This window comes from Ammodytes marinus (genome assembly GCF_949987685.1).
Source record: "Ammodytes marinus genome assembly, chromosome: 7".
Taxonomy (NCBI): Eukaryota; Metazoa; Chordata; class Actinopteri; order Uranoscopiformes; family Ammodytidae; genus Ammodytes; species Ammodytes marinus.
In genome coordinates this window covers 8511761-8528780 of record NC_137211.1, presented here as the reverse complement: position 1 = coordinate 8528780, position 17020 = coordinate 8511761, and the positions used below count along the sequence as shown (strand labels likewise).

The 17020-nt window shown below is 41.6% G+C and overlaps 1 protein-coding gene across 1 annotated transcript in view; it reads left to right on the top strand.

Annotated features, from left to right (window-relative positions):
• Nucleotides 1-17020, top strand: part of kazna (kazrin, periplakin interacting protein a) — a gene marked incomplete at both ends in the record, with an annotated part of 159224 nt that overhangs the window by 117482 nt on the left and 24722 nt on the right. Inside the window, one exon of the mRNA XM_080030636.1 lies at nucleotides 14851-15042. Coding sequence (XP_079886762.1) covers nucleotides 14851-15042 — 192 coding nt within the window. The remainder of the gene's footprint in view (nucleotides 1-14850; nucleotides 15043-17020) is intronic.

Sequence of the window (17020 nt, the reverse complement as noted above, 5' to 3'; positions counted from 1 at the left end):
TACTGCAGGTGAATGCAGCAAGCAGCTCCCTCAGGGTGCTAGCTAGTTTCTTCCTGTCGTGGCAGACACAGAAGACAATTTGAAAGGAGTTAAATGTAATCAGCCGCCCTGTCGGGATAAGGTCATCCATAATGATAAAGCAACTGTAATAATCCCGGTGCCAGGACACGTCAGATTTGCCATTGTTTCCCTGAGAGAACATAGAATAATTCTATATTTCATTTAGGATGTACTGATTGGAGCCTTAATCATGTTCAATCTATCTCTCTCCGTTTGAACACCTCGGTGCCTAATCACAATTACCTAGGAAAGATCTCAGATTAATTTGGCTGCTTATACAAATCACATTCACCCCGACGTGGGTTGATGTTGCCAGATACTGCCGACGTATTCTCCTCTGCTCGTCAAATATACACGGCTTAATAACAGAACTTGTTCACTGTAGGTGGTTGAAAAAGTAACTGACAGGTGAAAGCGACAGACTTCTCAGTCTTGCAGCATTATGTAGTGAAGTTGTCAGCAGGCGCTCCTGCTCATTTTTAAAACTGGGAACAAATGTAACCCAACAACCATTAAAGCACATATTCTAGTCACAGAGTCTTATTGAGCACCTCAAGAGGCAACCCGGATTGTTTCTAAACCTACGGTCTAATTTTTCTTTCTGCAATAATATAATTGCCTTCTCGGCTTGACTTTTTTTTCTTCATTTTCCAGTCGCAACAGAGCATGTTTTATGATGTGTATGTTTGGTTGATTGGAAGGATCACAGGGTGACGTCACAGTGGTAAGATCCACCTTACACAGGTACCATCAGTCTCTGTGTATGTGTGTGCACCTGTGAGCTCATGTGTGTGGACTTATTCACAGTTTGATGAAATATCCATGGTGACAGAGAGTCGGGCCTTCCATTCAGACCATACCGGACTATAAATAACAGCACTTTTAGCCTTCGGCATCCAAAGGTCATTTCTCAATACCCACTGATACATGCATATGCACCTGCTCTATCAAACAGGCATGGGGACACATCCAAACACCTCTTAGCTACCCATTTTAGCTAATCTGTTTAAAAGCCAAATGAAAGAATGGATTTTTAACGGAAATCTCACTCCAACACAGGATTTGAATTGCTCCCATTGCATCAGAAATCGTTGCTTCATTATCTACTTGATTCTCACTCGTGCAAAGCAAACATTCTATTCTCTGAAAATAACTGTTTGTTTGTCGACTGTACAATATGCTTAACGGCAACGTCGGGAAAAAAACAAGGTAAATATGATAGCACAATGTAACAGTATGATGGAACCAGATGGAAAAGCCAGTAAGAATAGATGATACAAAACAAGCTTACTGCTGATATAGCTTGTGTATCCACATGCCGCTTCATGTCTTAACTGAACGAATGATATCATTCACATTATAATACCAGCACAGCTCATCAAGCATAACCATAGCAGCAGCAATTATTTTCTTGCTCCAGTGCAGCCAGTTAACATGCTTATCATGTTTGGTTGAAGCTGTCCATAATAAAGCCACCATCAGTAGTTTATTTTTTCTGGAGGAAGCACCTTTGCAGGTTACATATTTATTAGCGCAGCAACTCGCAGACAAATGCACACATAATTAGCTTTGAACCAAAATAAGCAACTGGTGCATATTTCTCTAATGACTATATCCTAGAATTGTCTCTGTGTGTATTTTAGATATGTACTTGTCACCTGAATGCCTAGCCTACGAATAAAGCAAAATACTGCAGGATGATAAATAGAATGCAGCTAATAAGAAAATCCAGCATACACTTCTTTGGAAGGCTCATTTTCAGTATCTGACTTTCCCCAGTTGTATTTGAATGGCTCCATCCATCCATCCATCCATCCATCCATCCTTCCTTTCCTGTATCTACCAGCAATCTCATCTTTCATTCCATCCGACCCGTTTGTCCCTCATGACCTGAACAAGCCCCTCTTCCAGTTTCATGGGAAAAAGTCTGTCTCTATAAGCTCCATGGTGAGGACATTTTTACAAAAAGCTGTGCAATATATCGGCCCATCTGCCGCCATGGGAACCACAGAAATTTAGAGACAAACACATTGTTTTGACGGATTAGCGTCAGTGTGGCACAAGTGCAAACTGTGAAAGTGGAAGAGACGGCTGCTTAGGTAACTCTGTGAAAAAAATGGAAGATGGTTTGAAGTCTCTCGTGTTCACTCCACCAAATTAAAAAAGGTACTATTTGAAGTAGGAAGAAAAATGCTCAATCTGTTCAGCTTTCTTTTTCTTTAGAGTGAGTTTAGTTTCATGTTTGTGTTTTTATCTGAACAGCGATGCAAGTTCTGGCGAGTGGCGGCTGATGCTATCCGCAGGTCTGCGAGAGGGTTTTAAGCCGATGGACGGAGCAGATCGTGGTGGAATGCGGCAGAGATTACTGCCTATCTCTCTCTCTCGATCAGTTATTCGCTCACTGTCTATGCTGCGTTCTAACCCCACTCTCGCACGAGTTCAGCCCCCATTACTGCAAGGACCTGAAGCATGAAATAGGCTTGCCAGCATGTGGAGGATGTCAGATCCTCTGATGTTAAAGCATAGTCTATTTGATGGACACTGGCAGACTGTGATGGGGAGGGAGGGAGTCATGCAGCGAGTGACGTTGCCATTTAAGTGGCTTTTTGATTGGGAATTAACGGTGACGGCCTCAGGTTCTGTTGAATTCAGGTTGTAGTTTTTATAATGGAAGCATCAAATCATTGCAAGGCGGGGGTGATTAAGGTTGAAATGATAAATTGATTCATTTACTCATATCTTTGGGAAAGAAAACCTTGCTGGTTCCGAGGTTTTCCAAATGAGAACCTTTTTACTGCTCTTTCTGTTTTGTTGGATCCTTAATTGAGTTTTTATTTTAGTTCGTGGAAATCATTAAAACGATTTGCTGACATTTCACGGACTGAATGATCCCACACACATTCGCTGGTATGCTATGAAGTTCAGTGACCTCTTCATAGTATTTTTACAATCCTACAATTTCAGAGCCGTCATGAGTTTATATGAGGCTTAAGACCATGGGGACTTGCGGCTTGCCTTTTCACACTGGTGTGCTCATCAATAAATACCAATCCATTCCTGTATGGAATCCTGAATAACAATCTTTCTTGATCATTGTCTCCATTAATAAAGAGAAAGAAAGCCTGATATTTATATGTTGAAGTGCCCCAAGGCAAGGTGTGTATTATCATTTTTCTTCCCCACCCCCTATTTCCATCATGCGCGACCCTGTCATCTCCTCAGGCGACTCAGGGAGATTGTTCTGCTCATGAGAATTGACTAGCTAATCCAGAGCAAAGCACTCCCAGACAGAGACACTGCAGCAGGCTGCCTCCATCACTCAGAGCTAAGGCGTAACTTACTGCCTTCATGAGCCACTGATGAAATTGCTATCAGTGGTCCATAAAGATGAGTGTGTCCAGTGACAGACAGTCAGACAGACAGACACACACACACTGACTTTTATTAATGACTTCAGCGTCTCATTTGAGATGAAAGGCTGAGGCTCTATCAAAAATAGTCTTGCAGCCTGCCCTGTGCCCTAGATGACGTTGGCAGGATCTTTGGGCAATTGTGCTTTCACTTTCACAAGGATCTGCAAGTGAAAGCATTTCACCATGGCTCCCCAAATTTTAAGCTATGCTTATCTACAATTTCTCTCAGTCTGTCTGTCTGTGTCTGTGTCTGTGTCTCTCTCTCTCTCTCTCTCTCTCTCTAATAATAATAGCGATAATAATAATTATAAATATAGTACATATCACAAATCCCTGGCAACCAACTTCAAAAGAGTGTGTGTGTGTGTGTGTGTGTGTGTGTGTGTGTGTGTGTGTGTGTGTGTGTGTGTGTGTGTGTGTGTGTGTGTGTGTGTGTGTGTGTGTGTGTGTGTGTGTGTGTGTGTGTGTGTGCGTGCATAAGTTCAATATCTATTGGTCATATATATTTATTTCTGTACAATATTCATTCAGCAGAAGAAACTTGAAACTTGCTTGAGCTGTACATTTCATCACAGATAGCATCAACGCTGCATTTCTCTCTGCCAGAGTAACAGTAGTGTGCTAACGCAGTTTTAAGTGCTGATTGAATGTGAAGTAGTCCGTACTGCCTTTGCTCACTGTGCATTGCCTTTGAATAATTTAGACAAGAATGAGAGCAGTTTCGAAGTCCTCCATGATGGATTACAGAACTCAAGCAAGTTTAGAGAGCACGCTAATGGTTTTTCACACTACAGCTGCAATGCATGTAAATCAGTGAGAACTTTAAAAAGAAAGTCTGTTAGGATGTAAAGTATACTATACATCCTAACATCCTACAAAAGTTTAAATAAAACATAATGCAGTTTGTCCAGTGGGTTTTCTTTTGTCCTGAGGACACATACAGATTCCCTTAGGAACGAAAGGTCAGGTGATGGCTGCTGTTACATACATATACATATAGCATTTGCCTGCAAAGGGCAAACATTAATCAGTATCCGCTAATGCATTAATTGTGTGTGTGTGTGTGTGTGTGTGTGTGTGTGTGTGTGTGTGTGTGTGTGTGTGTGTGTGTGTGTGTGTGTGTGTGTGTGTGTGTGTGTGTGTGTGTGTGTGTGTGTGTGTGTGTGTGTGTGTGTGTGTGTGTGTGTGTGTGTGTGTGTGTGTGTGTGTGTGTGTGTGCGTGGGAGAATGATACACATGGCTGAAAATGTCCTCCTATTATGAAAATGTCTTGTGAGTTTAAATAACAGTTATTGATTCTCTAGAAATATATTGTATTTCTATAAAGGCATCTATACAGTAACATTGTTGCGTTCATACATTTTCAATATCACTCTGTGTCGATTTTCTGACACCTTAAATTGTGGATAGAAAAAATCCATGAAAAAGTGTGTGTTTCCTGGGATAAAAACCATTATAGGGAAATGGAACCAAGTCACAGGCAGTGCCTTAGCCTCAAGGCTCTCTCTTTGCTATGGAATGACTTTACTTTGCTCATGGATTTTACGGGAGGAAAAGTGTTGACTGATCCTATGGACACACTGTGAGATGTGTCAAAGATAAGCATGGCATGCTGGGAAAAACAGAATATTCCTTTGCACACAAATACACTTGTGATTAATTATCAGTTCATTTATTATTATCTAGATTACAACAATGATTATAGATCTTATATGTATATCATTCATTCTCTAATCTCAGCACTTGAATGAGGCATTAGAAATAGGAGACATTGTTCAAGTTTTGAATTTAGCAGGAGATGGAAGTCTACTGCTCCCCTCTCGTTGGGCACATTGCTGTAACTTACAAGGAAGCTTTTGTCATTGTCTGTTTTTTGTCAGCAGAATTATATAGAAAAAAATCAGCGGAACAATCTTAATGAAATTAGCACAAGTGTTCTTTAATTAATAATAATAAAGAATATTTATATTGTTGCAATCAAAGGAGTGTTGTTGCGAAGGGTTCCGCTTCCAAGCCAGCATGGCATCTCTGAATGGCTTTTTGAGAGAATCTGTTTGAATGTAATTATTCAAGCAGAGCGACGGCTGAGTTTGCCAAGTCCAAAACAAATAAGAGGATGTGGGCTGTAGCCTCCCGTCATGAATGCACTTGCTGCTCACATTCCTGATCCCAAATACTTTTTCATTTCCCGTTTTTTTTTATTTGTTCTTTAACACATTCCCGATTTGGATTGTTTCTTTGTCCTGCACGACTGTGGTACAACATGATCCGCATTCAGAATGTGTAGATATAAAGACATTCATCTTTGCTGGAGAAATGATGTTGGAGCTGAACTAGTCCTGTTTATAACGCTGTGTTGTTTGGAAGGAATCGATTATGTAGCGCCGTAGCTGGACTCGGTCGGCATGCCGTCTCACCATGTGTTGATTTTGTAAGATGGGATATTATAATGCGGTTACCGAAGCGGTGCGTACACATATTGTGTACAAGTTGTTATGTGAATGAAATATTTGATCAAGGTTTTCTGAAGTTGGTGTGCCTGCTCCATTATTCATACATGTGCACCCACTATATAGAATGTATGGTAGAGAAAGGCTCCCATACTGTCATCTGCTCTATACTGTGGCATGTGTATGTCCCTCACTCTGCAAGCGGGCGGAATGAGAATTCAGTAGGAACAAAAGGCTCGTTAATTGATTTTGTCTCCAGTAACAGTTTTTTTCCGGCCAGTCAAGAGGTAGAGAACCAATCTAAAATTGTCTCCCCTCCCCCTCTAGACACTTAACTGTCATTCCCTATCAATTTTCGACCTCCTATCCCGTTCCGGCCAAGTCCAATTTCAGCTGCCTCTTGGCCACTGGACTCCCTGATAGATTGCCTGGACCTTTTTTGAAGCGATATATGCTCTCTGAGAACCTGCTTTTTTGTTTTTGTCGATTGCTGGAAAGGAGGAAGAGGGAGGTAACAACTCAGGACAAGAGAGTTTGTGAGAGACACAGAGTGAGTAGAGATAGAGAGAGCGAGGCCTTCATATCGACAAATAATCTTCAAAAGGAATAGAGATTTTTTTTAATGGAATGAGGCCTGCTAATAACAAAGCTGAATAGTCTTTGTGGAAACAGAAGAAAAAAACGCAGATCTTCTGACAACCAGTAATATATCGTGTTCACACACAGTAGGAAGATGACTTTGTCATTTAAAAAAAAAGAACAGTAAGCTTTTCCACTCAAAGGTTTCATCTTTTTTCTTTTTGTACCATTAAATCCAGGAGAGATGATGACAGTTTTAATGTCCCCATAGAAGTGCTGGCATTTTGGAGCCATTTCATGACTGGTTTCCTGCAGGATTATTCACAGAGGCAGTTTGAGCCGTTTTGCTTAAATCACGTGAATAGTAAAATGACACTGATCAGATTCATAACTCACTGGTACCAAGTGCACGTCAGCTGATGCATGGCCGATGTGATGCAAATGCACACGTTTAGCCAGTCATTTACATCAATGGTCCAGGATGGAGATTTTATTTACTGTTTCGATGAATCATAATAACCAGAAGCGAAACCCGTTAGGGGAATTTGAACAGACTGGAGGGAGGGTCAATGAATGCACATATTTCTTCGCCGGTCGAGTCAGTGACTAGGATTAGCCGTCATTAGCCTCAGTTTAATCCCAATGGTACTTCACTGTTGAGAAACACATTAAGCGTGTTCTATTTAGAGAAATCCCTGTTCACAAGTTTTTTGTATTTATGGGTATTAGAAACATAAAATTAAAACACCAAACTAATGCTTTCACAAAAAAATACTGCCAATGCTTCAGCCATTAGATAATTTGGACTTCAATTTTTTAGATTTTTAGTAAATATTACAGTAATAGTATTTGTTGGTTGTTTGTCAGTGCGGATCTGGTGAGTTTTGTCAATCTGATTCTGAGTTAACACAACTTACAACTCATTTTTGTCGATCTAGCTATCATTCCTGTTGGTACAGTTATGTGATAGTATCAAACTGATAAAGTTAATTGTTGAGGTGTTGGAGATCTTTAGCTTGGGTCAAGAGAAGTCAGAAGGAGCAAGAAATGCAAGCAGTCCATCCAGATTCAAAAAAGCCAACTGTAAGCTTCGTTCTAGCAGGCCATTCTTGCTGTGATAATTATACAGATAATTTTTACCCAAATCTGCAGCTCCACTCAGCCTTCCAGATCTTTCTAGTGGATGTTCAGCTTGTGTTTTATCCAGTCTGTGGTGTTTAAGTGTCTGGCTCACAACTTCACTGTTATGTTTTACTCTCACCTCTCTCATATTGTCATGTCGTGTCCCAGCAAAAACATGTTTTCAGTGTGAAAGCTTCAAAGAAAACACTTCCAAAGCACAAAACGACAGACAGACATGAGTAAGCGAGTAGCTGGTGAACATAGTTGCACATTTAGCAGCTTAAGAGCCATATATAAAGACAAAAAACAGAGTTAAAGGGAAGAAATCCAATAAGTGCCCAGAATAACAACTGCACAACTACCCAGCTATTGATTTGTTCAGTACATTATCAAAAATGATGGCCGAAACTACGAAATTAAACCCTTCCAAAAATATATTCCAAGCTGTAATAACCGAATGTATCGTCTAAGGTACATTTTTAACTTTATGCTATAATTTATACTGTCTGCTTTACTTATACAGTAGGTGTCATGTAGAAGAAAAAAATCTTCTGCCTGTATGATCCAGTGAGGAACAGGTGGTGTTGAAGGCTGAGCTAACAGCAGAGAGGCAGCAAACATCCGACCCTGATACATCCTCTCATCTCCAATGGTACTCAGGTTGTGATGGCAACAGACTTACACCCACTGCAAACTGAAACCCACAACCCTAATCTTTCTGTGTGCTCGTAGTCCTTATACACTGACCGATCTTTAATGAAATATATGCAAGAGAAGCAATTAAGGTGAGATATGAATACCAGCCATTTATTTTGCCAATACAAACTGTTTGGCTACTGTCATATTGTATGCTTCTGTGATGGCTTTTGCGATTAAGTTGTTAAGGTACTTTATTCTTCTACACCTGTCCGGTAGCCACCAATAAAAACCTTCATACGTGCGCATTTTGAAATGTTTTCCAAAGGCTCCTCTCCCCCATATCTGTTGCACAAATCATGTTATGGAAGAAAATTAGTGTCAGTTGATGGATGCTGTGGGCAAAAGTGTATCATATACAATTAGAATGAATGTGTTTTTTTTGCACCTTGTTAAAAAAAACACAACACAATGAAAAAAGTTGAAAAAATTGGAAAGTAACAAAAAATGATTTTAATTTGCATATACATTGGCATGCGTAAAATACAAGCGCCACACTTTTCCCTGACACACAAATGATAGTAAAAAAAAAATAAGACGGGAGGACCGGCCCTCCATGGGAATGAGCATGCACCTGGAGTCCTGGGGGGGGATGAGCAGGAGAGATTGCACTTATCAGAGCGCTCCCACTCCGACTGCCATTTGTAATGCAGAGCCACGGCGCACACGCTTCTTGCCAAAACCCAGGGACGATGCGGACATTGAAAAATAGGTGGCTGTCTTCACTCTCCCTCCACCCCTCCTCTCTGCCCCTCACTGCCTTATCTTGACTGCTCCAGCACTGCGCTCTCCACTGCAGAAAAGCCGGAGAAGACAATAACATATCTGTTGCCACCACCTCTCACACACACAATAACTACTGTGGCATAGTTGGGACAGTTAATCTTGCATTTTCCTATCACAGATGTTGATGGGGTCCTCTTGACTGCGGCAGAGTGCAGGAATTTCATCGCTGCGAACAGTTTTTTCGAATGTGGACCACTTGGCGGTTTAATTTACTGTCATGACACATAGCCGAGTCACAGAGTGTTTCGTTTATATCAGGAGAGCAACAGTACAAGGATGTGATATCAAACATGTATTCAGCATTTCTTTTCTTTTTCTTTTTTTTTAATCTTGAAGCATGTTCGTCATGAATCTTTGAGAAGGGGTGAGCATTAGTAGATATGTCTGCAAATATTATATGCAATATTCTCTACATTACAGACGCATGCACGCTCGCACGCACGCACTCACACACATGGTAAGCACAGTTTGAAGGTATACGGATTTGACAGAGCATAGGTCTTTTTTTCCATAATTGCAGGTCAAACGCAGTCACTTTGAACAAGGGTCTGACAAACCTGCCAGTGTGATGTGCTGTGAAAGTAATATGTATCTATTTTTAGTTTGGACTGTGAAAAGTTAACAGACAGCTATCACCAGGCAGTCAATTTACCATTCCACCAAAGTACCGTTTTGCATTCCCCATCTGTTGTCTCCGTGAAATGGCATTTATTTATAGTTTTTGCGATGTAGCACTGTGATAAACAGCAGGAGGTGCAAAATTACACCAATAACAAGTGAAGTTTTCCCCTTTTTGTTTCCAGCTGTGACATCAATTTGTGTACAAGTTGTGGTTATTATAACCAACAACAGAGGCAACGATGCGGATAAGCTATACATTAAAACTCCATTACATCAAAGCCAACAGGAAGCATATCTCGGTGTTGCACTTTTAATTACTTTTAAATCAACATCTCTATATTTCACATTCAAAGATTTATATTTATATGCATCTTAGTACAATGACCCCCTATTTGCTGCCTTTGCACAATCCCTATATGCAAATGTAGTATGTAATCAAGTCTGTGACCACTATAGGATTTTTAAACACCAATGAAGTGTTTCTTTTAGGTTGTCGGTTGTTCCCAGAAGGGGTTGCCCAGCTCTTTGGTTTTTACCAATCAGTGTTTTGCTGCTTGAGTTGCTTCATAAAATGTGCTTCTATTATCGGGCCCATTAGGTCTACCTCTCCTTTAATGACACTCCTCTTTCCCAGACGTTTTTCCTCTTGACCCTTCTCCTAATAAAGCTCTTTTACATTTTATTTTGGTTATTTAGCGGCCGGCATGCAGCCCTCATCCACTTACATGTAGTCAGTGAACACTAATGAAAAGGGCTCGAAAGCACAGGGAGAGCAGGTGCACGTTGTACAAAGCAAATAATTATACATTTTTCAGTTTCAGGGGTAGGAAGCGGCGAGAGCTATTGTGATCCATGTGGTGCTAAAATGTACCAGAGCAAGGCTGAATATATGCCACATATCCTCCATTATCGCCTGTCGTAACATTGAGCCGTCACTAGTTTGTCTTCTTTTGTGACCTATCAATCAAGGCTGTGGGTGCAGGAGCGGAAGATCTTGAGTAAAAATACAAAAAAAACAGGTCTACTGTAAGAGAAGTTAGGAATGAACTGTCAATGGCCGCGTTTCCCAGAATCCCAAAGAGCCTCTTTGGGCAGAGTTCTTCTTTGGAGCGCACTTAAGAACGCTGTGAAAGAAGAATGCGTTTCCCAGATTCCTTCTTAGCGAAAGTAGTACTTTCACTAAGATGGAACTGAAAGACGGAGCTGACCCACTCTTTCAACCTTTCTTAGCGACCAAATCGTCAGTGATCATGCCGCGTCAGGGAAATTTATTTCCTCCACTTTTCGAAATAATAAAACAATGCTCAATGCGGACCACTGGCGCAAGAAACATAGACTAATAGTAGAGAAAAAAAATGTTTTAATGAATCAGACGTTTACGTTTTCCACACACATGTGAGTTTATAGTACTACTACACATACAAAAAAATCATCAACAACCCTTCAACAACAGCATTTCACAGATATCAAAGAAACAGATTTAATTGAACTCAGCTGAACCTCATTCAGAGCGGCTCCACCTGCTAAAGGCGTTGCCAAAGTCCGCGCGTGTGAGAAACCATGGCTGCAATACAACACCTTCTCGCTGCGAACCAACAGCCTCGCCGTGCGCGAAGCCAGACGGTTTACATAAATGCATACGTGCGTCGGCACTTCTCCCCACTGGACGTGCTATCAGACCGGGCCGTCCAGGCAAAGTACCGGCTGCCCCGTGCGGAGATCCAACGGCTGATCTCTCTGGTGTCTCCACACATCCAGAGCAACCCGCTGCAATTTTGCCTTCAGCCCGGTCCAACAACCCGCAGCCCCTACCTCTTCACCACCAGTCACCAAGCACTAAACCATAAACCCACAACCACCACACATCACCCATATCAACTCTCAGGCCTGAAGGCTGGAATAAATAAACAGAACCAGCAGATGTAGGCTACATGTAACGTCCTGCACACTATGATTATTGCTGCACTGTCCGGTGCTTTACCTGAAAGTCTGGCACTGGAATGCTGTTGCTGTTGCACAATACGCACACGTCATTAACCTACGCTTAGATACATTACAAATTGCCTGGGACTTTTTGTTGCTAGGTTTGACACCCTCATTTCAATGCAAAATGATCCACACAATACATGGTTGAAAAGAAACCAAAATAGTTTATTGAAACCATATGGGGGAGGGGTTACTCCGCGCTGTCTTTACTGCGTCTGCATCACCTGCAACGAAGGGAGATTGATTAGTGAAACCTTCTCACTCTTCCTTTTTGTTTGGTTCTGGAACTCCTGCCACTTCTTCCTCACAGCACGCCTGTCACGCAGGCCACATGGGCTGGAGGGGGACATATTTTCGGCTATGGCCTGCCTAACACGGTTCTTCACCGTGATGTTCTTTTTGCCCCTTGTTCCCCCGAATAAAACTGCCCGGTGCTGCCAGACCTCGTCCACTAAGACGCCCAACTCCTCCGCGGTAAACGACGGTGCCCGCTTGTTTATTTTGCTGCCGCTTTCTTCCATTCTCACATCACATGTGTGTGCCTATATCCACGGGGTATATATGCGCTAATGGGCTTGATTACTACTTTGATACACTTGTTGCCACACACACCCGCACCCACAAACACGTTAGCCTACATGCGTAGCCTAATTCCACCTGTGTGGGGGAGACCACGGGGCGCTGTGTGTGACTTATGCGCTGATAAAGAGGTGGGTGATCGATTCGCCTGGCATCGATTTATTCAGTTTCAGCACGACCGCGGTGGACAGCTCCCACCAAAGTACTTCTTTCGATGCTTCTTTCGCTTCATCTTACGGCTCTCCAAAGAAGGGACTTAAGAAGCCATCTGGGAAACACCCGTATCTTAACGCTCCTTCTTTGGCGAACCCTTCTTTCTTTGGCGAACCCTTCTTTCGACCCTTCTTTGGCCCCAAAGAACGATCGCATCTGGGAAACGCGGCCAATATCTGTCATGGCAGAACTGCAGGTGTCAGCTAAAAAAATCTACAAGCACAATGAATGGGTCACTGGTGACACACAATCAGGGAATAGACAGAACAACATGAAAACACGTACTGTACACCATATTGAATTCAAGTGCAATATCCCTGCAACAAAACACTGCCTTTGTGAAGCTTATCCGGTTCATTTCAGATGCTGTGTTACCAGTGTTATGGGGACGTCTTAAGTCCTTGTTTGTGGTGTAGTTGTCAGCGGGGAGCAGTTTATTTTGGGGAATATTCTGTACTTGAAAGTGTCTGGTCTGAATAACAAACAGCTGTTACCTTTCTTGTGGATGACCTACAATAATCCGTTTGACTGAAAAACTCACTAGTTTTCACAAAAGAGGATTGATTATTTTACAAAGAAAAATAATGAATGGGCAGAAACAGCTTTTTGAATTACTGTTCAGTTACTGTGAATAGCTTGTGTCCTGCTGTGGCACCTGTCCAAAATGTATAGCCTACTACTGTTTAGATTTCATCATCTAACTGAAGCTATCGGCTGTTAGCTATTGGTGAATGACACCAAAGTTTACAATATGAGCACACTTATTGTGTAATATTACACAATATTATTCGCTGTTTTGCTGAATTGGCTAACAATTCACTTAAAAAAAAATTGATCCTAACTTAACATTTTTTTTTACACTTCAAAATAGTCATCCAACCCTTTTCAAACGCTGAAGTATACTTTGCTTTCATGAAGTATACTTCATCAAAGAAAATGATTTTCTTTGACTGTCATATTCAGTCCTCTTATTCTCACTTCTCCTATTCATCTCTGATTGATGATATTTTTTAGAAAGTAATATCTGTGGCTGGAATATGAGAGTATGAAGTGTGATTTATGCGAGGCACTCGATCGCGGAGCCATGATGTGTGAGAGAGAGAAAGAGCCACGCAGATTCTCCCAACACCCCTCTCCACCACCCTTGCCCAGGGGATACATGAAATTGAGCAGAACGGGCTCCACACATCCTTATATAAATGACTCTCCATACTGTATGCTCCACCTAGACACGCACATCAAGTGTGCAGAGAAGTCATATTTTTTAGATTACTTCTTTCTTTCTTTTGCGGTTTGATGTCAGAAAATTTTAATTTGACATTTTGTCTGTTGTGGCTTGTTTTATAAAAGCGAATTAAGTCCTCTCTCTCTCACTCTCACTCTGAATCTCTCTCTCTCTCTGTCTCAATTCAATTCAATTCAGAAAGCTTTATTGGCATGACTATTGCGGGAAAACTCTATTTCCAAAGCATCACATATATTACAAATAATAACAAACGTGCTCTCTCTCTCTCTCTCTCTCTCTCTCTCTCTCTCTCTCTCTCTCTCTCTCTCTCTCTCTCTACACCACTGAAACTTTGAAAGCACTTTGAAACATTTTCAGTGAGTCAAATTGTGGGGAAAAGTCATTTGTTTCTTTCTCTGCTGCTGTTCTCATTTTATTGTTTGCTTCTTTGTAACAACGCCGGGGGAAGCGGGGGAAGAGCACCAGCCACTGAATATTAAATGGATATTTCCTCCTAGTTCCTGCCCACACAGAGGAGGTTTAACAGGCAGCTGCAAAGACAAATGTCATTATAATAATATCAATGCCTTCCTTGGCTTTACTCATTTACAGGACCCCACCTACCCCTGTGATGCTTATTACCAACAAGTTATATGGCGCTGCACTCACCTCAATTACAAATGAAATCATAACCTCCAACGGTGATGTTAAATAGTTTTTTTTTTTTTGCATTTCCGACAAGAGCATTCGTGCAGTCGTGGAGAGATTCTAAAGCTAACCTAGGTCTATTGGGTCTGATTCCTGTATGCATATAGAATTCAGTTGTTTGTATATATGTGTATGTATTAATATTTTATTTTCAGGTCTTTTTATTTGCTCTTCTTAATTTACCGGAACGCAAAAATGAACACAAACAAAATCATTGAGAAAATGATTCAGAGTTTTAAATTTGGCTGACAGACTTTGTCGCTGTTTGGCTAAATCAAAACCACACACGGTACATTCCTACTAAGGATATATTGGGCCATGTGGTTTGGTATCAGATCACTAACTCTCCCTTCTCTCTCTCTCTCTCTCTCTCTCTCTCCCTTCTCTCTCTCTCTCTCTCTCTCTGCTGTAGTGCTCCTGCGTGAGGAGGTGGCCCAGCTCCAGGAGGAGGTGCAGTTGCTGCGTCAGATGAAGGACATGTTGAGTAAAGACCTGGAGGAGACCCAGGGCGGCTGCTCTGCTGACCTGCTCTCTGCCACAGAGCTCCGTGTGCAGCTGGCCCAGAAGGAACAGGACCTGGACCGAGCCAAGGAGGCCCTCCAAGGTGAGCAACTTCCCACCAAGGGCGGATGTGGCGAAGTGGGTAGGGCGGTCGTCCACTGGGTTGCAGGGTCGGTGGTTCGATCCCCCGTCTCCCCGCCACATGTTGTAGTGTCCCTGGGCAAGACACTGGACCCTAAATTGCTTCCGATAGATAGCTTACACCCTGAGTGGTAGCTGCTGCTATCAGTATATGAATGTGCGTGGGAATGGGTGAATGTGTACAAAACAAAGTAAAGCGCTTTGGGTGTGTGAAAAACCAGGGAAAAGTGCTATATAAGTGGAGTCCATTTTACCATGTACTACACAAGACGCTGTGTGTGTGTGTGTTAAAATAAAACACGAAAATCATTATTATTAGGAAATATGGAAGATTTTGCTGCAAGGGATATATGTTAGCTGATCATAATGACAGTTTTACTTGTCAGTACTTTGCAAAAAAAGTAGCATGCAGGTGCAAATGAGCTTATTGACAAACATGCACAAGATACTTTAGTACACACACACACACACACACACACACACACACACACACACACACACACACACACACACACACACACACACACACCAAGAAGCAATTTGTTAGCAAATCACGTAGGAGTTTGCTACAACTAGCAATGAGCAAGGACAATTGATATCTCCCTACTGTACATTTAAACTGGTCTTTTAAATGAAGAAAGCCCCTCATTTGATCGATTAATGAACACAACACAAGCAGGTGTAGGTGAGTTTACCTTGTTAAAATGTTAAATTCGGAAATTTGCCAAGCAGAGTGCACTTTCAGCAGTTGTCACTTCCTGCTCAAAACATTCTGACATCATTTTGCTCCCAGAGGCTTTAGGTTTTTCTGTTTTCCACTCTGCACTCATGATGAAAGAAAAAACTCCATTTTCCCCTGTAGGGCCTTGAACCCTGTGCATTTATTTTCGTTTCACAATAATGTTAACATGAGTGTCTGTAACACTGTGGTTCGTGTTGCTGCCCATTAGCTGCATTATAGTCCATTAACACGTGTTCCACTCTTCAGATGGAGTGGTATCTTGGGGGGGGGAGAGAGGACTCTGGTGCTCTGTCTTTTTACAGTCTGTTGGCAAATTACAGCACTCTGTTCCCACTCAACACCACCCACATAGCCTGGTGATGTACAAACAGCTGCACCATGCACTGTGATCCTCAATTTAAATATGAAAGAAGAAAAATGATATACACATATTTTTATTTGTTTCCCAAGCAAGTAAAGCAGCTGTCCACTGATCGCAGGGTTGGTGGTTCAATCCAAACCTTGTATAAACCCGCTGTAGAAATGCAGTCATTTTACAATTTATCCCTAAAAAAAACGTTTTTAGGACTATCAGAATTTCAATTGAAGTTTCTAACCCTAAAAGCTCCTCTTATAAATCACCAGAGCTTGATCTCTAACGGTTTAAGTCTTGACCTGTACTTGCCCCAATAGAATTTAAAAGACAGCGCAGTGATTTAGTAGGTACTTTGCTTTGCTGCCTGCAGTGTGGATTAGTGTGAAATATGGATGTTGTATTATTTTGGCACAGATATAGTTACAGTCTTAGCTGCTCTTGGATATTGTTTTGATAAATACAGGTTGAATGTAATAATATCAACGTTAACCCTCTGGCTACGGGTTACCACAAGAATTGCATTAGCAAAAGAGTGGACCTTTGAGAGTGCAGTAACATTAAACACTTATCCTTTGAGAACTGACAAAGTACCACTGAAAGTCATGAATAAGTTCTGCTAGTAATTGCGTAGTCGAGGATTGCAGGGTGTCAAGCGGGGATGACATCAGCGTGGCAGTGACTCATCCAAGAATTATCGGCAGTGGATTGACGCAAAGCACAAAAGCACCATTTGGTATGAGACAAACGCATGGTGTGGTGTCAACAGGATTTTTTTTTTTGCTGCGACATGTCACTTGACAGACACTCGCAGGCTGCACTCTTTTAGAGAAAAAAATATATACA